General features: G+C 43.5%; 2 protein-coding genes across 7 annotated transcripts in view; one reads left to right on the top strand and one right to left on the bottom strand.

Annotated features, from left to right (window-relative positions):
• TSC1 (TSC complex subunit 1) overlaps positions 1–12816 on the top strand; it is a 28892-nt gene extending 16076 nt beyond the window's left edge. For 4 of the 6 annotated variants that reach the window (XM_075717055.1, XM_075717056.1, XM_075717060.1 and 1 more), the window contains 14 exons: positions 80–189; positions 428–551; positions 941–1056; positions 1373–1445; positions 2828–2926; positions 3026–3596; positions 4345–4388; positions 5020–5186; positions 6085–6267; positions 6637–6747; positions 7327–7449; positions 8487–8674; positions 8786–8947; positions 9722–12816. In XM_075717055.1, the coding sequence (XP_075573170.1) occupies positions 80–189; positions 428–551; positions 941–1056; positions 1373–1445; positions 2828–2926; positions 3026–3596; positions 4345–4388; positions 5020–5186; positions 6085–6267; positions 6637–6747; positions 7327–7449; positions 8487–8674; positions 8786–8947; positions 9722–10208 (2558 nt within the window). In that variant the 3' untranslated portion in view covers positions 10209–12816. The remainder of the gene's footprint in view (positions 1–79; positions 190–427; positions 552–940; positions 1057–1372; positions 1446–2827; positions 2927–3025; positions 3597–4344; positions 4389–5019; positions 5187–6084; positions 6268–6636; positions 6748–7326; positions 7450–8486; positions 8675–8785; positions 8948–9721) is intronic. The other 2 variants (XM_075717059.1, XM_075717058.1) reach the window with 2 other exon arrangements.
• Positions 12817–17520: 4704 nt separating this feature from the next.
• On the bottom strand, positions 17521–22217 carry SPACA9 (sperm acrosome associated 9). Its single transcript, XM_009483279.2, has 3 exons — positions 22074–22217; positions 19003–19205; positions 17521–18449 (listed from the first exon to the last, which is right to left on the bottom strand). The coding sequence occupies exons 1-3, from the start codon at positions 22215–22217 to the stop codon at positions 18065–18067; spliced, it is 732 nt and encodes a 243-aa protein (XP_009481554.2). The 3' UTR covers positions 17521–18064.
• Between the last annotated feature and the right edge of the window lie 809 nt (positions 22218–23026).

The following is a 23026-nucleotide window of genomic DNA, read 5'->3' as shown; positions in this document are numbered from 1 at the left end:
TTAACTACTAGCCAGAAGAATCATTGATCTGTATTTGATGTGTAGAATACTTTTAAATTTTTTTTTTTTGAACTTTCAGGGACTTCTACCCCATATTCTACTCCACGGCTAACACTATCACAAATGCCAGGGCAGCTACCTCAGATTCTGAGCCTGCAGTCAATACAGCTGTCAACTGAGCCACAGCAGGTAAAGCAGAAGATAAAGCACAGCATGCTTTTAATTCTTTGCACTTTGTTCGTAGTTTCTCATGACAATCTAAAAAAAATGGTGTTTCTGAGAAGCACTGTGAATTCTTCAGAACTCAGTGTACGTTTCAGATTTAATACCCGTCTGATTTCCTGTGTCAAAACCTGGATACAGATGCTTCACATGTTCCTTTCTGAGCTTCACTGATCTGTGTTTATTGTGTATTGCTTCTATGTAGGTTACCATCTGGACTCCTTCTGCAGTTTGTGGTATGACCACTCCACCAACCTCCCCTGGAATTGTCCCATCAGAGTCGTCCCAGTCTGCATCACAACCTTACAGCAAAGCTTTTGGCACATCTGGTACGTGCTGCATTTTGGAATTAGGCCTTCGAGTTTTATTATAATAGAAACTCTGACTGTAAATTTTGCTGTCAGCTTCTTGAATAGGAATGCCACACTATGCCATTTGATAGGCTTAAGTCATTACTTCTGTGAACTGAGTACCTGGTCATCTAAAGCAGTACTGATGCAAACACTGAGATAGGAAATAAGTTATGGTGCATTAAGTGGCAAAGTCTGAAACAGGCCTTGTGGAAACTGTGCTTTTTTGTCTTGGTAAGTAGTTGAAGGAGATTTAAGAAGTAAATGGTTGAGATTAGTGTTTAAACATATAATTCTTTACATGCAATATTCAGCTGAAATGGGGAAGTGGGAACCTTGCTGAGAAAACTTTTGCTCCCCCTTTTCAGCAGGGGGGAAAGGAACACCTTTGGGAACGCCAGCCACGTCTCCTCCTCCACCCTGCACTTCAGATGACTTTGTGCATGTTTCACTCCCTTCAGCTGCTGCCACGCCTCCTAAAAAGGTACAACAAAACTCTTCTACCAAACAAACCTGATTTTTTTTTTTCATTGACTTGTCATCCATGCAGTGACCATAACTGAGAAGGAAAATCAGTGACTTACAAAAAATGTTGCATTTTATTGCAAAAACTCGATTTCCTAAGTTTAGACAACTATTGTCACTCCCAGTTGCACAGTTTTAAGAGGTTTTTTATTGGTTTGCTATTTAAGCCATCTATTTGCAGGAATTTCCTTTCTATGAAACTGTCCAAGAGGTTTGTTTCCAATGGATGTCTGATGCAAAGAATCTATTTTGGGTTTTGGTTTGGTTTTTTTCAGGAGGACAAACCAGATCCTGGGAGGCCTTTACTGTACCGACAGCAAAATGTCATAAACAGCGATAAATCATTGGGTAAACTCTGTTTTCCTCTCCCCATTACAATAACCTATTGTAACCAAATCCTGGTTTTATTGACACATGTTCCAATTGCCAAACACTTTTCCACAGGTTTTTCTCTTTCTTTTTTTTTTTTCTCCCTGAGCTCTTTGTAGTTCCAGGATCCTGCCTTAATCTGTGATTCAACTTAAAACCTTCTTGTGATGCTTTTGATTTCATTTTAACTATTCACCTTCAGAAATAGCTTGCAGAATTTTTTTAACTAGCACTCATGCATACTTATGCATGTTGAAATATACAGATCTACCCTGAAGGCTGAAAAAGAACTTTTTTTTTTTTAAACCTGATTCTTCGAGGGTGTATTTTTTTTTTTTATTAGAAGCAGCAAGTTGTATATGAAGTATTACTTGAACAAGTTTTATGTCACATGTCTGGATCAAACTGTAAGGCTGCATATAAACATAGATATGCTCCCTTTTAAAGGCTCTTGGAAAAACTTTGTTTTCTATCTACAATTATATTGCTGTACTTGAACCTTTTTTTAAAGTCCTGTGGAGTATTGAAATCAACAGTGGATGGTTGAGGAACTCAGCTTCTAATAGGTAAATCTAGATTCCATTTTCCATTCTCTGTCATCTACATCTGTGACAGCTGTAGAAAGGGATTTTGGCACTGTATTTGAGACTTCTGTACTGTGAATCTTTACCATCCTTGAAGTGGAGATGATAGTGAAATTTAAAGCTGGTTTTCCTTGCTGAAGTTGTATAGCAACACTGCAATCTGAACTTTCTGAATTACAAGTTAAGAACAGGCTAGGTTTTTCACTGGGTTCCTAATCTGTGGCTGAGCTGTGAGCATGAGGTTTCTATCCTGCATGCTTTAGTGTATATCTCCCTGGCAGCTGTCTCAGAATTTTGATCAGTAGTCGCATATTGTCCAGTTTGTCTTACATCAGTTGGCTAAACTTCCTCTTTTCAGGTAAGCACTGTGTCCTTGTGTAGCCAGATCAAAAGCTGAAGAGGAGTTTAATGCTAATGTGGACGTATAGTAGTCACTCTACAGTTAAGCCTCTCTTTAAATTTATTTAATGGGTTAACTTGCAAACAGCACATCCTTATTCATAGAGGCGGGCACCTACACTTGCTGTGCAATAGTGAATGTTAAGTTTACAAAACTACATTTTGGGATTCTGGACAGACCAGTGACTGATCTCTGAACTGGTTTCCCCATGGAATGGAACAGGAGTCAGATAGCTTCCTCCTTTGAGGAAGCATCTGAAGGAGGGACAAGCTTATTCTAAGGCCCTTTCAGCAGTAAAAGACTTCTGTTTTGTGCTGGGATAATGCTGGAGAAAACAGCATCTGTACAATTAACTTTTCTTTTTTTCTTTTCTTCAGACACACCTGGTAGTAAAAGTTCAGTAACCTTAAGTGATCTTCCAGAGTTTTTAGGTGGTTTGTCTTTTGAAGATAGTGCTGAAAAGGACAGAGAGGAAGGTAATTTCCATCATCCTTACATACATCTTAGCTAAGGAAATGTTTGTAATGTTGAAATACAAGATGTGTAATTATGCTCCCCTCTCCCATCCTTCTCAGATGCAATATCTAAAGAGATCTCTGAGATCACAACCGATGCTGAACACATGGTGCCTAGAGGAGGATTTGACTCTCCATTTTACCGCACAAATGAAAGTCTGTCAGGCTCTCAGAAGAAGACCCATTCAGTAGTCTCTAGTGTTCAGGGACACAGTCAGAACTCTGAGCCCTTAACATCTTCTCTGGACAAGCCTGGGCCTGAGAGTGCGCGGGAAACACCCAAACAAACATTTACTCCCATAGACAAGCCCTGTGGAGGCTCTGGTGAAAGCCCTGCTGGTAACAGGGAAGGAACCTCTGGGGAGACAAGTATTCTCACTCCCAGCCCTTGCAAAGTACCAGCACAAAGAAGAGTGGTGTTTGGGAGTGGGCAGCCTCCCCTATATGAGCACCTTTTTGAGGTTGCATTACCAAAGACTGCCTACCTCTTTGTCGGCAAGAAGACTGAGGAGCTGCTAAAGAAAGCCAAGGGAACCCAGGATGATGACTGCATGTCCTCTACTTCTCCCGTGGAAGTGCTGGACAGACTGATACAGCAAGGAGCGGATGCACACACTAAGGAGCTGAACAAGTAGGTGACTGAAGATCTTACTTTGCAAACTTCCCTGTTACTCCTTTTTGTGCTGGCTTTATTTCAGTAGCTGTGCCTGAAAAGCAAGTGTGTCTGGAAATCTACAATGAAACAGTGTTCTGTGAAACATTACTGTTAACTGAGATAGGGGTTCTGGGTGGAGGATTTTTATATTTGCAGTGGTAACTAGTTTGCTTTAGTATAAAAATGGGGCTGTGACCGTAGGACTCTTACTGCCTTCACTGACAGAGCTGGGGATGAAAAAGCAGGGCTGTTGGCTGTGCTGCAAGTGTGGTTTTGGTACCACTGTTAGTGAGATTTGCTTACTTCATCAGGTTTAAGTCCCACACTAGATAGTCAAAAGCAAATGTAGAGGCCAAGGGGAGATTGATACTTTCTTCTTTCTAATATACACGAAGCGAAGAACTGGAGAGCCAGGTTTAAGGTTTAGGTGTATCTGCTGTATTCCTTCTTTTCATCTTAGTACCCTGTATTCTGCTTTGTCCTGATGCTGTTTTCTATGCTTGAGAGGCTTTTTCTCTAACTTCCAAGAAATTATGCCCTCCATCATCTGCCCTTGCAACCTGCTGCTTGCACAGTTCCTCCTTACTGTCTTCATACCAACTGACCATAATTGTACGTTCATGAGGCTGTAAGCTCTTTTGAGGTGGGCATTCCATTTTAAAGTGACTTGCAGAGTGTTTGCATATTTGAACTTTCTATTTAATGCTGCATTTTCATTTTTCAGATTGTCTTTGCCAAGCAAATCCGCTGACTGGACTCACTTTGGAGGTGAGGAAGTTTCTTACGTGTTTTGGCAATCTGTTCTGTCATTAGACTTGCTTAAACAATGACCTGCATACTTTTTCTGCTGCATTAGTAAAAAAAAAAAAAAAAAAAAAAAAAAATGGTGCCCTCCATTAAGTCATGGTTTATCTGCTTAGCAGATAGACATCTGTGTTCCAGTGAGATGAGCTGGTTTTTTTATCTTTAAAAAGTGAAAACTGCCTTCCCCACAATTCCAGTCATTTCTACTGTTGACCATTTAAAATCTGCTAGCCTTCAGAGTGATGCTGATCATCTAACAGATCCTTTCACCTTTGAAATACTACTTGAATCTAAAACTGGTGATTGTTTTTCTTGCTGCTTCACATGTGTGTCATATTTCTGTGCTCTTAGGCTTCTGTGATAATGCTTGGCTTTTTTTCTAAATAGAAGGAGCAATCCATTTGAAGCGTATACATGTTGCTCTCGGAAAAATGTTTAAAATTTTAAGTTTATGTTGGAGATCAGATGGAACAGACAGATTTTGAAGTTGTAATTTCAAAGAAATCTAATTTGCTCATTTTAGAAAATATTTCCCATATGTGGAACAGGGACAGTACAGTTCAGTAACCTCTTGAGTCTTCTAACTCCAATCCAGGTTCTCCCCCGTCAGATGAGATTCACACCCTGCGTAACCAATTGCTTTTGCTGCACAACCAGTTATTGTACGAACGCTTCAAAAGACAGCAACATGCCCTTCGGAACCGTCGACTCTTGCGAAAAGTGATTAAAGCAACAGCACTGGAGGAACATAATGCTGCCATGGTGAGCAGGGATACAACTCTAGCAGTCATTAAAACACAGTGGTGCTAGAACAAGTATTAATTGTTTTCGCCAGTATCTTTCAGTACCACTCCATTAAAAAAGAAGCCTCATTTCTCACCTTATTAAAGTCAGTGTTTATGGAATGACTTGTGGATGAGTTACGTACACCATGATTATTAAAACCTGTAGTTTCTATTTGACTGTAGGCAACTGAATCAGTGGATGCCTGCATGCTTGACCCCTGCCAGCACTTGCCTTTGGATAGTATTAAAGGCTTCACAGTTAGTGGAGTGGTTACTTAATGCCTGGCTAGACACATTATTGTATTATTTGGAGAAGTAGTGTCCTTCCACTCCTCAACTGAGGAGCAATAGCCAAAACTTTGAAAACTCAAATGTCCTTTTCCAGAGGTATTTACTATGATAAAATTTGAAGTTATAAGTGCATTGAAGGGTGTCTCATTACAGATTTAGGCATGTTTCATTCTGTACCTCCATATTATAGCTATTTCCAGCTACAGTTTCACCTTTGGATAATTCAGTAGAAAAGCCAAAAATAGCTTTCCAAATAGGTTTTGGAAAATGAACTTCTGTTCACATCACTGTGAAGCCCAAGTCCAAGCAGCGGAAGAACCTGCTATTGCTCACTCTGCCTTTGGATGTGACTTGTTTTCAGCCTGTCCACTCTAGCACCATTTAATCTCTCTTTCAACCAAAAAAAGCCCCTAAAAGTCTTTAATGTTCTTAAACATGCTCTATTTAAAATGTTCTTTAATGTTCTTAAACACGCTTTATATAAAATGATTTTTTTATACTAGTGCTTCACTAGCTAGCAACTTAGGACAGATGTTCTAACTGATAAAGCAGATGTCTGATGCTTCATATGGGGTTCTTAACAGAAAGATCAGCTGAAACTACAGGAAAAAGAAATCCAGGCCTTGAAACTGAGTCTGCAGAAAGAACAGGCAAGGTACCACAAGTTTCAGGAGGAACATGAAAATATAGTGGCTCAGCTTCACAGCCAGATCAGACAGCTGCAACACGACCGGGAGGAATTCTACAACCAGAGCCAGGAATTGCAGGTATGAAGCATGACACTGAACAAAATTATGTTATCTACTTGCTAGTTTTAAAAATAACCTTCCTAATAACATGGCACGAAATACCTGAGAGAAAGTTACGTGTGTCTATTAGGGATATTGTCCTAATTCAGAATAAGACAGTGCATAACTAGAAATGCTGAACTTAGTCATTGTCCTTTTATAGTTCTGTTTTGTGCTGTCTTCAGGTTAGAAATAGGAGAATGCAGTATCTTAGCTGGTTTGGGGACTTTTGCAATTACTCAGTATAACTTGATTTACAGTGCTGGGGGTTACGGTCCTCCAGCCATATGCCATTGCTAGTCCTTATTAAAGTTCACGACCCTGAGTGAGTTTGTTTTATTTGAACAGACCAAGCTGGAAGACTGCCGGAATATGATTGCAGATCTGAGGTTAGAATTAAAGAAGGCTAACAACAAGGTGTGTCACACTGAATTGCTTCTTAGCCAAGTTTCTCAAAAGGTAAGAAAAGTCACTGTCCCCAGGGTCCTTTTATGTCTTTCTGTTTGGGGTTTTTTTTCCTGATAATTTTTATCAGGTGCTTTTTCTTTCTTGTTCTGAAAGAAGCCTGTGCTTAGTTCCATAGAATCTGAAATTAATTGCACAAAAACAACACAGAGAAACATATTTTGGTGAAGAAACTTTAAACTCAATTCAGAGGCTTCTGAAACTTCTCATTTTGGCTGCTTTTTCCACAATAGGAATTTGTAGCCTGAGCAATATGAATTTGTATTAAAACTCTGCTAAATCTTGGCATCTTAGAGATATTGTTTGTATCAGAAAGTTGAATGGGCTTCTCGTGTAAGTGGAAACATGGTTATGTTAAGGGAAACAATTGCTTATATGGTGAAGTTCTGTGTGGACTGTCACCAGCTTTATGCAAACTAATTTATTTAACACTTATTGCCTGTGATGCATTGGATTCTTGTCTTTGTCTCCCTTCTTTATAAAAATACCCTGTGAACACAGTGCCTGTCAGCTGTGACTGTCCTGCTGGACTGTTCATTCCAATGTTTGATTCTGTTCAATTTCTCTTGAAAGCTTTCCAACAGCGAATCAGTGCAACAGCAGATGGAGTTCTTGAACAGGCAACTTCTGGTTCTTGGAGAGGTCAATGAGTTGTACCTGGAGCAGCTGCAGCACAAGCACACGGACACTACAAAGGTATGATTGCAGAGTTGCAGAGGAGGCCTTTTGGGGAAGACTTCACTTGAGGTCATCGTCAAGCTGTTCTCAGCCTTGCGTTCAGAATGAAGGAAATGCTTCATAACTTAACACAGACTTTATTTTGAAATTGATTTTTCAGGGATTGGATTTCATATTTAGTCTTCTGGTCAGATGTTTTTGTGCACTGTAGGTTTATGGAATATCTTCAGTGCCCTGTGCCTGAAAGCTGAGAAAGGGATGTTAGGGTACACCTGAAGAAGTCAGTTTTAGCCCCTTGATGTAAATTCTTAACAATTTTTTCTTGCCAAAGGCCAGGACTTTACTGTGCTCTTAATGTAATTGGCAGCAGAGTATTGCTGGTAAAGTAACATTGGGCTCTTATGTTTGTGAAAGTGTATAACATAGGGTAGTAGTGCTAGAATTTGTAGAAAGATCTTAACCAGGATTTTACGGGTTTTTGTGAGGTGCTGTTTTAGAAAAGGCAGTCTTACTCTTCTCACTCAGTCGTTTTCCTATTAAGAGTTAGTATTAACTTTACTGAAACTTCTGTGGCTCATATGGTTTTACTTCCTGACTTCAAAGAAACCTTTTTTTAATTAGAAGCAAGTAAATTACACAACAATATAACTGTTTCTGCGTGAGAGCAAGTAATTAAAGAATGTGAATAATAAACCAAAAAAAAAAAAAAGTCTTTTACTGGTATTTAATGAAGGTCATGTTGCAAAAATGGTTTTAAAATGAAGTTTGTCTCTTCTAATCTGGTGCAGAACTGACAAGTTTGCTTTGCTGAAAAGAGCTTTTCATAAGGAACACCAAGGTGCTAATAAATTCCAGTGATGTATAGTTATTTTCCCAGTAACTTAATAGTGTACATCCTCAGAGTATCCACTTTTCTATATCTGTTTTTAGAAATGCTGCTTTTATTCCATCTTGCTTTAAAATGTATCTATTTATAGCATCAGAAGCATGTCTAAATATTAATAAAAATAACACACGATCAAATTATACTTTAACATTGTGTTCTTTCCTTTGAGGAGGTTGAAATGTTGCATGCTGCTTTTCGGAAAGAACTGGAGAAAGCAAAATTGTGTGTTCAACAGCAAAGCCAAAGGCTTGATGCTTCCCAGAAACGGATAGCTGAACTGGAATCTCAGCTTGCTAAAAAGGACCACCTCTTCCTGGAGCAAAAGAAATACCTGGAAGATGTCAAAATCCAAGCAAGGTAGGGGTTTCCTATGTAAAATTTTAGCTGTGCCTTGACAGATGCACTGTCATGGTTGAGGCAGAATCTGGAGACACTGGACCTGAAGGATTTTGGTTTCTTTCTGTTCAGAGGTCAGCTGCAAGCAGTAGAAAGTAGGTACAAGGCCCAGAAAAGAATCACGCAGGCATTTGAGCTGGAGATCTTGGATCTGTTTGGCCGGCTGGAGAAGAGCAGCCTACTGAAAAAACTTGAAGATGATAAAACAGAAGCAGCTGAAGCAGCAGAAGAAAGGTAAGGGTGATGATGTAAAATATGCTGGACTCACGACCAGCTCCTTGGAAGTTGATATCCTTGTGGAATTCCTAGCACTTGGATGCATCATCTCAATATTTCTGTTACTCCCCCTTTTACAGACCGAATCTATTTCGGGACTCTGGCCAGGTTACAGAGAGTCATTGACAAAACTGGAAGTGCTCATGAAGTGCTTTACAGATAGCTGAACCCTTACTCAGAGTCTGAGAGAAGCCCCTGGTTTGTCTCATAGACCTGTCTCTCTTAATCTACAAATTGGTACACTGTTGTTAAGTAGTTGTTTTACATATGTCTACCTATAGTGTCTAGGTAGTGCTGTACTTCCCTTCAGATCATACCTTTATTTTTCTACACCAAATTCTGCTACAGCATCAGAATAATTTCTTGCCAGCAGATTTGTGCAATCACCTGTGCTTGGGTTAGGTAAAAGAAAGTTCTACAATCTGAAGAAGATGTACAGATCTCTTCCTTTACCTTAACAGATCAGGATGCAGTTCCATTCTGCTTTGGGATTACTGTCAGCTTTGGACTTAAAACACTGGGTGTTGCAAAGCTGAGCGTGAGACACTTTTCTGGTTACCCTCTGTCACTTCTGCTTTGTTGCAAAACGGTGAAAGGAAAGCTGTTGAAGTACATGTGCAGTAGCAGAAATGGAAAGCAATCAAAGTAACCTGCCTTCCCAGCGTTTCCCTTTCCACTGTAAACAGTTGCTACCATTTCCTTGACACTGTATCCTCTCTTGTTCCAAAACAGGCTGGATTGTGGTAATGAAGATACTGTGGCGGGATACAGTGAAGAAACGATTGGTAGAAATGGGGAGACCAAACCTCCCAGCACTCGAGGTAGTAGTAGCAGTAAGGGTGGCAGCAGCAGTGAGCTCTCCACCCCAGAAAAACCCCCGAACCAGAGATTCAGCAGTCGCTGGGAGACGTCCGTGTTGCTGGAGCCCTCGACTACTGTCCCACTGACTGTAGGTTCACTCCCCAGCTCCAAGAGCTTCCTTGGAATGAAGGCGCGAGAATTATTTCGCAACAAGAGCGAGAGCCAGTGTGATGAGGAGGGTGTAACCATCAATAGGCTTTCTGATGCTCTAAAGACTGAACTATGTAAAGATCCAAGCATGGAGACAAAGGCCCCTCCAAGCCCCAATAACCTTAGCCTCTCGCCTAAGATCCAGGAAAGCAGTGTTGGACAGCTTCATATCATGGACTACAATGAAACTCATCATGACCACAGTTAAAAAGGAAGATAGTCAATCAGTGTTATTTTCATATTCTTGGCATAGAACAGGAGGCGTGAATGCAAGTTTAACTAAAAGCTTTTATGTTTCTTTGGTCTGAGCAGCTAGCTCATGCAGCGGAATAGGATTGATGTCCAGAAATGGAAGAAGGCTGCTGAATGAATGCAAAGTGGATTTTTGGGTCTGGAATTGAAATGCCCAGCCTAACTCTTGCTTCTTTCTCAGAAAATTCAGTCCTTAGCAGCGTGTACTAATTTGAAGGGACAACTGTTAGCATTTGCAAGTATTTTTTTCCCTTTCTCCCTGTCCCCAGTGAGCGGCTGCGTTCATGAACTTGAGTGCAATATGAGGCCAAATTAACATTTGTGAGTCTACTATGAATGCTTTGTATTTCCTTGCAAGCTTCCAATTTAGAACAGTTAATTGTGCTGCCTGTCCGGGTGACTTTGGTTGCTTTCATCCTGGAGAGAAGCAGCAATAGAATTTCTAGTGCGTTCATCTAAAGGTCTCTGTTTTGCCTGTCCACTGTCCCACATGCCTCAGAGCCCAGTCTTCATTAAGTTGGACTCTGATTGAATACCTAGATGTTTAAAGAACAGTGTACCTCTGCAAAACGATTCATTTGCCCTAATTCATGATCCTTGTTTATATTGTCCTTAACATTTCCTGGAAAGTTACATTTGAACAGACACTTAATAAGGAACTGGAGCTTGTAATGCAGAAGAGACCGTATGTGCTGGAGACTTGTTAAAACACTAGCTTCTGATCTTTTTGGTATTTTAAGTGTTTGCCTGACAGACTGGTACTGACCTCAGACTGGTTCATATGGGAAAGCAGTTGGGGTGGGAGAAGAGGGAAAAGGAAGCTTTACTCAAGTAGGGAGAGCGTGCAGAGCGTGTATGTAGAATTGCAAGCTTATGAAGATTTGCAGAAGAGCATTTGTTTCTCTAATCAGGGAAATACTTGTGCTGCCTGACCCTCCTTCGTAGTTCTGGTCTTTGTTCCCAGACTGAGCAAGACTACTGTCCTCTGAGTCCAAGAAATTGGCTTCGTTGTGCCTGGGAACACGTTTTTGGGCTTGACTTACAGAATATGGTTTCCTTTGAGGGCTGTTCTGTTCGGACTGCAGCACATTTTTCAGCACAGCAATGTCGATTTGGCTCTAGGTATCTCCCCTTCGCCCTCGTCCCATTTCCTTAGAAGACAAGGCTGAAGAGGAAGCCTGCTCAAACGGAGAATCAGAATTCTGGCGTGAAGCCTTTCTGCGTTAATCATGTTTTAAGTCAAATGATGAGCCTTCTGTGAAGGAGGATTGTGGGATCAGGGCTTGTCAGTGGTCAGACACAATCTCCTTCGTGACAGAACAGAGCCTGCTGTTAGGAAGGCAGCGTGATTCTTTTAAATGTTAGATATGTCTGGGTCCAGGCGTACTGAGACATATCAGGCTTCACAGTTACCCTGCATCACACGTGGCCTCTTCTCTTAAACATTCTGTGGGTGGCAGCTGCTGTTCAAGAATCCTCTCATATAAATCAAGTCCAAGTACACTTGCACTTGTAGTTCAGATCCCTTCTTAACCTGAATAGGAATGGGACTCTGTCAAAGTGGCTGGCAATATGCTAACATCCACCTGACAGTACTTTTCTCCCGTTCCGCTTCTTCCATAACACTTAGGGTCTAAATACATTTCTGCCTGTCTAAATTATTCTCAGTGTCCTTGCGGTTGGTCAGTCCTAACTCTGAAAGTAAAGGTGAACTTCAGTGGTTTTGTCAAAGCTTGAATCTGCATGGAATAGAAAATAGAGAGTTGGTTGTAAGTGACAGACTGGTTTTGTCGACATGTCTATAGGCTTTCTAAGACTTAGTGGTAGCAAACGTGGTAGCGTATGTTTCAGTAAGATTCGGAGGTTTCCTGCCCCTTGCCCCACAGGGTCCCAGCCCCAGGAGTGAACATTTGCACATCGCCCTTGAAGGGCTGGCTCAGCCGTCGGATGCCGTTGCGTTGGAGGAGTTCGTTAGCCCATCCTCCTGCTTTACCGAGCCCAAAGAGGTGTCCTGCTTACACCATGACTTCACTTGTTCTGAGGAGAGGCGTGTTTTGTTGTCGGTTACAAAAATGCCCTGGCGGTAATGCAAGCGCATTGATAAGGTGGCTTTTTTCTTCTTTTAAACAGGATTTTAGCACCGGGATAGTAACGGAAACCACTTTAGGTTTGTTTATGGACCACAAAGATTATGGAGGAACAAATTTTGCAATTTTTTTGTAAGTCTAAAAATCATGGATCTGCTGTATGTAGTTAACTTGCAGTTTGTTTGAAGGGGTCCCATCAGTGAAGTGGAAACAGATTTTTTTAACTGACTGCTTTTAGTTAAATCTAAAATTGCTGTCTTTGTCAAGTTAATCTGTTCCCTGCCTTGCTCTTTGTAAGCATGTTAAACAATCCACATTAAATGCCATAAATACAAAATACGAGGAAATGGTACAATCGTAAGCTAAAGAGAACTTAAACCAAAAGGAGGTTTTGCTGTCCTTATTAGAATGTTCGAAAATGTCAAGGCAGTTGCTTGTGTTTAACTGTGAACAAATAAAATGTATTGTTTTGCACTACTCTGTCTTAAATTCCCTGCAAGCCAACCTCTTCGGGACCGAGCTGTGCTGAGACGCGGCATGCAGAAACACGTTCAGCATCGAAGCATCTTCCAAGATCAGCATAATACAGAGCAGATAAGTGGTTCTGCCCCTCTTTGCATGCGGTTCGTCCTTAACTCGTTTTTCTGCATGAAGCCAAAGCCTTTTTTCTTCTGTGAAAAACAAACTCGATGATGACATGCTGGTATAATCCATAACTTAACAGCAAACAATTCAGTACTGCAAATCTGCGGATTAGCTTTCTGTATGGCATTGTTCAGGTGGTGTAGAGACTACACAGTGATTAGACAAATTAATAGCTGACACTGTCAAAGACTGTTTGCAAAGCGAGGGGCACTGGCAGAAGCTGGCTGGCTCGCCCTGTCCTGTCTACAGCTTTGCTGTACCCTGCTGAAGAGTCGCTGTGCTCGCAGGAGGACAGTTTCTCAAACTGAGGGGTACTTTGGGGCCATTCTGCCGTAAGCTTAACCTGGTAGGTTAAGGTTGGTTGCTTGGTTTGTTTTTTCTTTTTTCCAGACTGGCACTTTCTTACGGGTGGGTTCCCCCGCCGCCCCCCGTCCTCCCCTCCCCCCAAAATAATATTTGAAAGGTTGCTCAAAGCAATTTAGAAATTCATACACGAACCTCAGCATTCCAGTTAAGGACTGAGTGTAATTCTGAAACTTGAACAACATGTGCATGGGGATGGCGTGAGTGACACAGTCTGTTCATGAACACGCTTTGGCTGAGTAATGGTGTTTATGGAGAATTTCATTTTAAGAGTTACCATAAATATTATCTTGGGGTTAGGTGATACAGCAAGTGGTCTTTGGACCAGCGAAATGAAAACAAAGCAGATAGTGAATTTGGCTTGCTCTTACCTTATTTTAAATCCATTTTGCATATCCCTTAACAAGCTTAGCATTGAAAAGCTGTGCTTGCCAGTGTAAAAAAATAATTAGATATATATCGCCCACAGAAGTACATCCGCTAGGGTACAAAAAAAGAAAAATTAAGTACCTTCCTTATTCGCTAATGTGCAGTAGTATGTTTGGTAGTTCATAACCCAGCTGTAAGTAATAAACATGCAGTAGACATTAGGGAAGGAAATAATTTCATTTCCTGAATTTAAAGTTACTCTGCTGATTGATCTTGGTTTATTGGAACTACTTAGCTGCTGGTGCAATGGTGGATTTTAAAAGTAAAAGTGGTTACAAAATAGTTTAGAAAATCAGTCAGAGTTACTTTCTCCATACATTCATAGAAGCAAGAGCTCTGCAAGTAAAGCTTCATTAGCATTCACATAGGCTTTACTTTTTAGATAAAACTTTATTCCAAATACTTTTGGCTGACGGGCTTCATGATTGCGGTGTCTAGAGCTTTCCTTGGCTAAACCTTTTTTCTTGAAGTCCCCTTCAGTCCAAGTGCACCCTCTAGTTTTGGACTCACTCGGTGATCTTTAACGTCTGCCAAACACCGTTTATGGTTTCTTCAAAGCGTTTATGGTTTCTCAAAGCGCTCTGTGCTCCCTGGCTCAGCGATGCAGTGCTCGGCTTTGACTGAAAGCTCGGTTTGGTGCTACACCACCACCAAGCGAATTCAGAACTTCGGAGAACATTGTTTTGCACTACTCCCGTTGACTGGGGCGTGTTTGTAAAGCGGCGAGCTGACTGAGCAGGGTGATGGGGAGCGGCCGATCGCTCTGCCGAAATGACAGCTCCTTGTGAAAGTGGGGAGCAGGTGGCCCCACAGTTGCCCTTCGAGCCTTGGGGAAGCCACTGGGGCTACTGCCTGGCTGCAGGCCAGGGGCCTGCTTGTGCATAACGAAGGTCAAAAAGCCCCTTTGGGTGCGGGACTTGGAGGCACGGCGGGGGTGTCGGAAGTTTTTAAGAAGTGTTTTTTAAGCGCCTCTGCCCGCTGGACGCTCATGTGAGGGTGCGGTAGCGGGGCAGGGAGCCGGGCAGGGAGCTCGCCCCCTCGCCCCGCTGCTCGCCCCGTGTCCCACGGCGTTTCCCGGCCGCGGCCACTAGAGGCCCCACGAAGCTTGCCACTTCGCTCCGCATCGGCTTTAATGATGTTTTGGGGATTGCCAAGTTTCCCCTCTCCCTTCCATCGCCCCCTCTCGTTCCCCTAAGAGCCCACCACCACCCCTGACCCCTGATCTTAACTCCTCGGGGTCCGAGCCGTACCCCGTCCTCTTGGCGACCGAGGCGCTGGAACCAGATGTTTAACGCGCAGAATATTTTGGCCCGGTTACAGGTTGACAAAAGCCTGGCTGGATCCTTAGCTGAATCAAGAGGAGCACAGAGGTAACTTAAGACCCTACAGATGCCAGGATTCTGTTGAGATCATCTGCTACCAGCCTGTATCTCTATTTCAGTCTTTGAACGAAAAAACCAGCATTTATTTCCTGGACTAACCGACAGATCTTTAGGTAAGTCAGTTTGGTGCCCTGCTTGGTTTCTCAGCGTGTATCATGGAATTTTATGCTCACGGAGGCTAAAGTAAAACTTTATTGCACTTCTGCGTTTGGCATTTACATCCTGTTTATGTAAATTCTTCAAACAGCTTGATTTGTAGTAGAGAAAAACAATTCTTGCTGTATCTTTTTGTCTTTTGAAGTGTCCATCCACTCTGGAAGAGGAGAACTTGTATGGAAATTGAGTAATTTGTCTAGATGTTTTTGTGAGACTTAACTTTGCAGTCTTCCAACAGATTCTGGTCATGTCATTACCAAACCTCAGACTGCAAGTTTTATGTGCTCATTTTTCTGCTTGTGTCTTAAAATTTCGACTGCATAAGAATGATTGAAAGGATAGGGCTAGGCTAGGAATTATTATTAAGGTTTGGGAACTGTGTTTCTTGCGTGTGTCGCAACCTTTGTCAAGTACGAATGGACAACTGCATTGGCGTTTTGAACAGCAGGGTTGGGGGAGGTGGTAGACAAGGTGTGGTAGGACTGTTCTGACAAACAGCTTGTGCTGTGCTGTACCGTGGAAGCTGAAAGTGAACTACAAACTGGAGGATAATTTTGGTCTCACCAGAGCCCGCGTGTTCAAATTTAAACTACACGGTAGGGTGAGGAAGGCTGGAAACAAGATCTGGGAAAAACGTCCCTTGTGTCCCCAACACTTGTCATCTTTTAGTCCACAGAGCGTGTAGTTGTTTTGAAAAACTTTCCAAGACAGCAACTGTCATCGGACACTTGTTTTTGCAACATGAAACACAATAGGGCAGCTGCGAGCAACTTTGATTTTTCTGCCTGAAGCTGCCTCTGCAACAGGGCTCTCAAATAAAGCCTGAGAGGGTGATGGTCACATTTTGCTGGCTGTGGCCTCAGTAGTGCCCAGGAGTCTCTGTGTGACCTGGGCAAGCTTCGTTACCATTTTGAGTTCACCAAGGTTCAATTCAGTTGGATCATGATGTCTCCTAAAAATAGGCTTCTACTCCAGGGTGAACAGAGGTATTGCATTGCAGCACATGTGGACAGGGGAAGGGGAAAAGGTGCAAAAGAAGGTGGGGTTACGTGAAGAATACAAATGCTGCTGAAAATACTTCCCATTTCATCTGCGCTATCATTCCTTCCTATGCTCCCTCCTCTGTATTAATGCTCCCTTCTTTTTTGGCTGCTTGTTGCCAAAATCTGATCATCTTAAGGCAAAAGCTTTCTCACAATTTTAGCAACTGAGCCAGGTATGCAGGGGGAAATTGTTTATTCAGGAGTGTCTTCCAGCAGGAAGCAAAGAACAGGAGCTAATTTGCCTGTGAGAGGGGGGGAAAAAAGCAGTCAGACACAGGGAAGACAAGGCATTATTGAGATCTTAAGTCTGTAGTTAACAGTGCTTGAATAAAAGCACCACCAAAAATGTATATCGGCTCCAGAGAATGGGGAGAGCCTGGGACTCTGCTGACCCTCCCTAAGCAGGCTGGAAAGAAAGCCGTTTTCAGCACTGGTATAAAGTCACTGTGCTGGAATTGCGAAGTGCTGGTATAAAAGCAGCATGAGACTGTTTCAAATGCCTTGCAGTTTTAATGAATTAAGCCTCGTAACATCCTTGAAAGCTAGGCAAGCCAGATTCTCATCTCAAAAGAGGGAAAGCACATTTTAACTTGCAGTTTGAAAAGGAATGATCTGAAAATGGCCACAGCTTTCTCACTCTCTCTGCTCCCACCAGATTCCCATGAATCACACCAACTGGAAATGACTTTGTTAGCTTTGCAGAGCTCTGGGGAGGACAGGGGTGTTGTATTCAAGTTTGGATACTGTCAGTACACCAAACTAAGTGCAAAATAAAGTTTGTTGTCCTTTACATCTCTAGCTGTGACAGCAAAGGAGTCAAACAGGCATAAGGGAAGATGTTCTGAGTGATGATGATCTTGGAGGTCCTTTCCAACCTTAATGATTCCTAGTTTTCACTTCCATTAAAAATAATCCAGCCACCAAGCCAGGAAACATGAAATTGCTACTCTACCCTTAACTGGTTTAGTGGTGGACTTGGTAGTGTTAGGTTAATGGTTGGACTGGATGATCTTAAAGGTCTTTTCCAACCTAAACAATTCTAGGATTATGTGATTCTGTGTATTGGCAATGGTGTGAGAACCTGCAAGAAGGATGCAGCAGAGCACAGCCGGTGCAGCTGAAGCACGCTGACCTTTCCTGTAGCCAGTGGCGTGGAAGGGAGACATCATGAGTGTCCTGTAGACTTTGATTCTTTGGTCCAACTAACCAGGCAATTTCAATGAGTGTGAGGGAATTTTAGGGACAAGTCTAACACATGTCTGAATCCATAATGAGAGGTCTTTGCTGCTCTGCATAGTGTCCTTCAGACATGCAGGTTCTTCACACCTCCGGCTTTGGCGAGTGAGTGGGCATTCTTCACAAAGAAGTCTGAGAAGGGTAAAGCTACTTGAAATGGGATTTTACACTAAGATTTGTATCTGAGCGATTAGAATCTGATTGCTTCTGACTATTCCCTGCTCTCACCGCAGTGCTGGTCAAAGGGACCAGCTGTAGTGCTACAGCTACTTCTGTTGGGATGCAACTTTAAGGAGGAGAGTGGAAACATCAGCAAGGGAGAGAGTACGTATCTGTCCAAGTCTGGCTTTTACAGGACTAACTCTTCAGAAAATGGACTCGGACAGGAAGGATCTCTAGTATTCGTTTCAGTGTCTTTAATCAGCCACCTGATTAAAGGTGGTAAGCAGAAGATGCATGAACTTTGATCCTTTAAAAGGCATGTCTACCTGGTGGTTTCCAGGGACCTTTAATTTTCCCACTGTGATTTTCTGTGTTATTTAGGTTCTTCTTTCGGACATGCTTACTCCCCTGCACTTGTACATTATCTTTGTTATTAGTTGAGGTCTCAGCTTTGAGGTGCACAGAAGGTGGTGTTTGGGAAATGGCTGCCCTAGCTGGTGCATCCTGGGGTGCCCTCTTCTCGGAGAGAGCACTTCCACCACTCACATTATACAGCACGTGCCGTGGCAGCTTCTCAATGTGGGCTACCCACTCCTTCATGCAGTCTAGAACGATGGGGATGAGGCTCACCACACCTCCATAACGATTCTTTGCTTCGTCACAGCTCAGGTGATTCACAACGTCATGGGGGTATCTGTGGGACAGAAGGAAACAATGGGCAGAGCAGTCCCAGCAACGCAACCCTGGTGAGTCCACAGTGGCACCCTGAGACCCCCTGGGAAGAGCAGAAATGCACAGCCAGCCAGTTCCCCAAAACAAAAAGGCACAGATAGAATTGCATCTTGATAAATGAGTCCTGCCAAACACACCATCCTGGCTGGTGGGCTAGATCTGGAAGAGTTCAAGCGTGTGTACAGACACTTGCCCCACAGAAATGAGCTACATGCAGAGCAGGAATAGGAGGAAGGAGGAGGTAAACTGCATGTGACTTCACAGTCCTGTATGTGTCCTTCTGTGCACCAGTAAAAAAATAAATAAACAAACCGACCCCCTTTTTGTGAATGGAGGCTGGCAATGTTTTCCCAACAGCTGGAATAGTAAACTAGGTAGCACCTTGTACCCTCACTAAAGCCAGAAAGATGTTGTAACAGAATTGATGGAGAAATCAAGTGGGAATATGCATTCTTGGGACAGTCTCCAGCATTGACAATCGCCTACAAAGAAACGAAGCTGATGGAGAGACCTACTTAGCTCGGATGGCGCTCAGATCGTTGCTGTGGCTGAGGAGCAGCTTGCATCTCTCTAAAATGCCATTGGTTGTGTTGTTACCAGAATGCATGGTTTCCAGCTTGTGGCAGAGCTTGCTTAGATCGCTGCAGATGTTTAGGAACATGTTGAGGATACGCCTGTCCGTGGAATTGTTACAGTGATGGTCCATGTAAGACTGTACCTGTAGAGTGCAACATGGGGAAAGAGAGAGTCATGCATGATAAATTACATTTAACTTGTGCTGCAAAGTTGCTTAGGTTAGTGACAAGAAGTAGCTTTCTCGTGACTGCAGGCATGAGCCACTATGGACACTGCAATACAGCAGAAGGTAGTAAGATTTCTAGAGCATGCCTGAGATGTTTGCTTCTCATTCATCGTGACTGAAGATGGCTGGGGTAACAGATCTGCTTGTCAGCACACCAGTGAGCCTTCCTCCCTCTTTGAAGAAGTGTAGGGGTACAGCAGCCAAAACCACAGCTCTGCTGCAAGCACTGCAGAAGCAGGTTGACCGTGAGGGGAGTTTTCTGTCTGCTCTGAGCAGGGCCCCCTCTGCCACTGCCACGGCTGCCTAGGCAGAGCAAGGTGGGAGGTGAGGGCAGCGACCAAACTGGGACTGGTTTGGAGTAACAGTGTGGATGTGTTTGCACATACATGCATTCTTCATGGTTCTTTATTTGGCACCGCTAGATGTGACTGCAAACTAAACCCATTTAATCTAAATTGTCCTTACTAACCTGTTATAGCAATGATATTCCCTGTTTGCCTTGAGCATTTTTGTTACTCAGAGTGAATGGCATTGCATGACGAAATGTTATGTCAAGGGATTAAGTATCTTCTCCAAAGAAATTACAGGCGCTTCAGACATGAGTGGTCGGAATATAAAATACTGAGCGGCTGGTTGGCAGTCATAGCTGGACTCCCAACACCTTCAGTGCTTTCTGTAAGATTTCAAGACAAGAACGAAGTAGCTGTTCCACCACCAGTACGGTTCCTGCATACAGAAAAGCCATGCTATGTGCTTGGGCAAATTCTCAGCAGGTTTGTAAGAAAAATAAAAAATGGCCCCTAAGGGTCCATTTCCACTACAGATTCCTCCTTCCACACTGTTTGCTGAGCGTTGTGTCCTTGTGAGTGGCAGGATTTTTTATTGCTGCTGTGAGCAGAAGTAGTCCTAAAGAGAATAGCATTTTAGGCTGGATGTTCACCGATGGGATAACAGGACTTCTTTTTGTCCACATCAACAACAGTGAGTTAATGCACCTGCATAACCAGGACGGGGACCAGGACTACAGGAACAAGGGCTTGCAAGGGCTGCCCAGCTCTGCATGAGCCAACGGCTGGTGAGCAGTTGAGCTGCAGCCAGGGGAGCTCACAGACAGCCCCTGTGCTGGGCCGATGTCATGACCGCAGCCAGGCTCTGCAGGGCAGGGACTCACCGGGTGATTTGAATCTCTGGCTGAAGCAATGACTGAGGAGCTTCTCTCACAAAAACATTTGGGATTTGCCTTTATATCCTACTCCATGTAGAAGTCTTTAAGGAGCTGTTGCCATTGCTTGACGGTGGTGTGCTCTTTGACCTTTCCACCTTACTATGCTCTCCTCTTTTCTCTGAGAAATGTCATCACTCAACACTGAAAATGCTACCACATACAGCTTTTAGGGGTTAGAAGTGCAGTCATGTTCAAGTGCAGTATCGGTTTTTTCTGTAGTGTCTATGTTTACATGCAAAGAAAGCTGGCAGTCAAGTCAGCTGTAGGCTGAGACCACACATATTTCTGCATTTGTTGCTTTTATTCTTGTGCCTTCCCAGGCAAAATTAAATATAGGGTTGGGCTGATTCAGGAGCATGGTAGTGAAATAAAATGGATGCAGTTTCTTTGGTAGTGGTTCAGTTCCTGCACAATGCATCACCAGTATGCGCTGCACCGATTGCTCCCTGTTCTCCCCAGTAACTTGCGCTCTTCCCTTTCCCGTCTTCCCCCTGGGGTAACGTGGTTGTACCCTCAGGGCTATCTGTGCAGTACAGTTTGCCACCACTAAGTTCACATGTTACCGTATCACAAATGCTGCTGTGGATCAATGTAATTGCTGAAGTCGTTACCTATGAGGTTTCACCCCCACAACAAGCAGGCCTTCCACCTCTGCCAAGAAGCGGAGTCTAAGCTTGCTCGGTACCACTGAAATATTGGCACTTTTAAAACCAGCATAAAGTTATACAAAAATCTCAGTGCCCATTTTTGGACAAAATGGTTCAGCATAATGTCTGTCGCGATGCTATGAGCACAGCCCTTATATCAGAGCGTCAGCCCTTAGAAAAGACAACCATCTCACATCTGTGCCCTAATCCTAATAACCGCTTGGCTTTCACTCTGGCTTTGGCATCCATCTGGGTTTTGTGCCTGGATTCTGCTGTCTGATATCCACAATTCTAATTTTATTTAGATTTTTTCTTCCCTCTCTGTCTGCAGGTGGTCCAAGTTCCTTGCACTACTTAAAACATCCTGTGTTATAAAAATTCCAAGACAATTCACTTACTAGCCCAGAAAACCCCTAGCCCACTTGGGACTTTCAGCCCTCAATCCATCATCCTACCTCTGTAACACAGCCATTATTTTTAATAAGCACTATAGAAAGATACAGCAGCACCAATACCAGGGGGAAGAGGCAAGCGTGCTGGTTACTACAAGTTAAGGATTACAGATTCCATGTGTGGCTGGGGAAGGAGGGTTGGTTTGATTGTTTTCTTGTACCCTGTATTTCTGGCTATGCCTCAGCAGCAAAATGACGGTGTTAAACTAAATCATAAAGTGATGCTCAGCAATAAAATTCCTTCGCTGTAAATGGGAAGGCATAACATAGGTATTTCTCTCTCCTAGTTAATCTTTTGCCGCTGGTTTGCAGAGTTATACACAAACGTTACTAGAGAAATTTTGTGCATCTTCCCTTAGTAAAAATATTCATTCATCCCTGAACTAGACCCAAGTGCGCAACAGTGCTGTGTTGGTCCCTGTTCTCATCGGCAGAGAACTTTGTGCTGAACACTTCGTACCTGGTTGATGCTTGCCACAGGTCTGATCATGTCATGTGCATTCTCTCGGGTGTGTTGCAGTGCTCCGATAAACGTAAACTGCTGCTGCAGGAAGAGCTTGTAGTTCTGCTCTATGTTTCTTAGAGCCTCCTTTACCTCGTTCATGTTTTCCCCCTCCTGGATTTTAGGAGAGAAGGAGAGAAAAGGAAGCTACTTTTTAGAAACGATGCAATTCTACATATATAACTCTATCTTTCACCCGAGTTGGAATTGTGTAGGTTAGTGGAAAACTTTAAAAAAAAAAAAGAAAAAAGAAGAAAAAAAGAGAAGATATGTTATGGCAAAGCTCTGCAGTCCCAGAGCCCCAAACAGTAAGTCAATGAGATAGTAATGATGCTGCAAAAAGAGGTAGAGAACCCAGAGGGGACCACTGACAATCAGATGCCATAAACCCTAGTGGGTCTATTGTAAACATAATGTGGCAATGCATCAAACACACCGCTGTGAAAGGACCGAAGGGAGAGATGGCTTCTCTTATCCCGTGTAAAACTATTGCCCAAGTGGCTTAAAGCCCCTAACAGTAAATGAAGCCGGCTCGGCAGGCAGTATATCGTGGCGGAGCTGGGGAGGCCGGGCTTGACCCGGCCCTGCGCGCCCGGGGGGGCCCTGCCGAAGCGGCCGGTTTTTCCCAGCGCTGACCTTGCGCTCTCGGGGCAGCCGTGCCTGCAGCCCCCCCCCCCCCCCCCGAGCCCCCCTGCCCAGGGCCCCGCGCTGATGAGCGGGCCTCGCCCCCCCGCTCCCGCCCGCCCCCGGCGCCTCAGCGAGCCCTGCGGCTCCCTACCGGCCGGCGCAGCGGGCCGGGGCGGCGCGGCAGCCCCGCCGAGAGGGGCCGGTGCGGGCAGCGGCTCTCCGGGCTCCCCCGGGCGCCCCGGCATCCCCGGCCGCGCCGCCGTCTCCTTGGCAACCGCGCTGAC

This window comes from Pelecanus crispus, chromosome 9 (assembly GCF_030463565.1).
Source record: "Pelecanus crispus isolate bPelCri1 chromosome 9, bPelCri1.pri, whole genome shotgun sequence".
Taxonomy (NCBI): Eukaryota; Metazoa; Chordata; class Aves; order Pelecaniformes; family Pelecanidae; genus Pelecanus; species Pelecanus crispus.
This window is presented reverse-complemented; position numbering and strand designations above follow the sequence as displayed.

Excerpts from the sequence above, each read along its gene's own strand:
- SPACA9 (XM_009483279.2), bottom strand. The coding sequence starts at position 22,217 with ATGAACGAGGTAAAGGAGGCTCTAAGAAACATAGAGCAGAACTACAAG. Across the intron at positions 19,206-22,073 it reads CTGTGGCAAGCATCAACCAG|GTACAGTCTTACATGGACCA; the intron begins GTACGAAGTGTT and ends TGCACTCTACAG. Across the intron at positions 18,450-19,002 it reads CTGAGCGCCATCCGAGCTAA|ATACCCCCATGACGTTGTGA; the intron begins GTAGGTCTCTCC and ends TCTGTCCCACAG.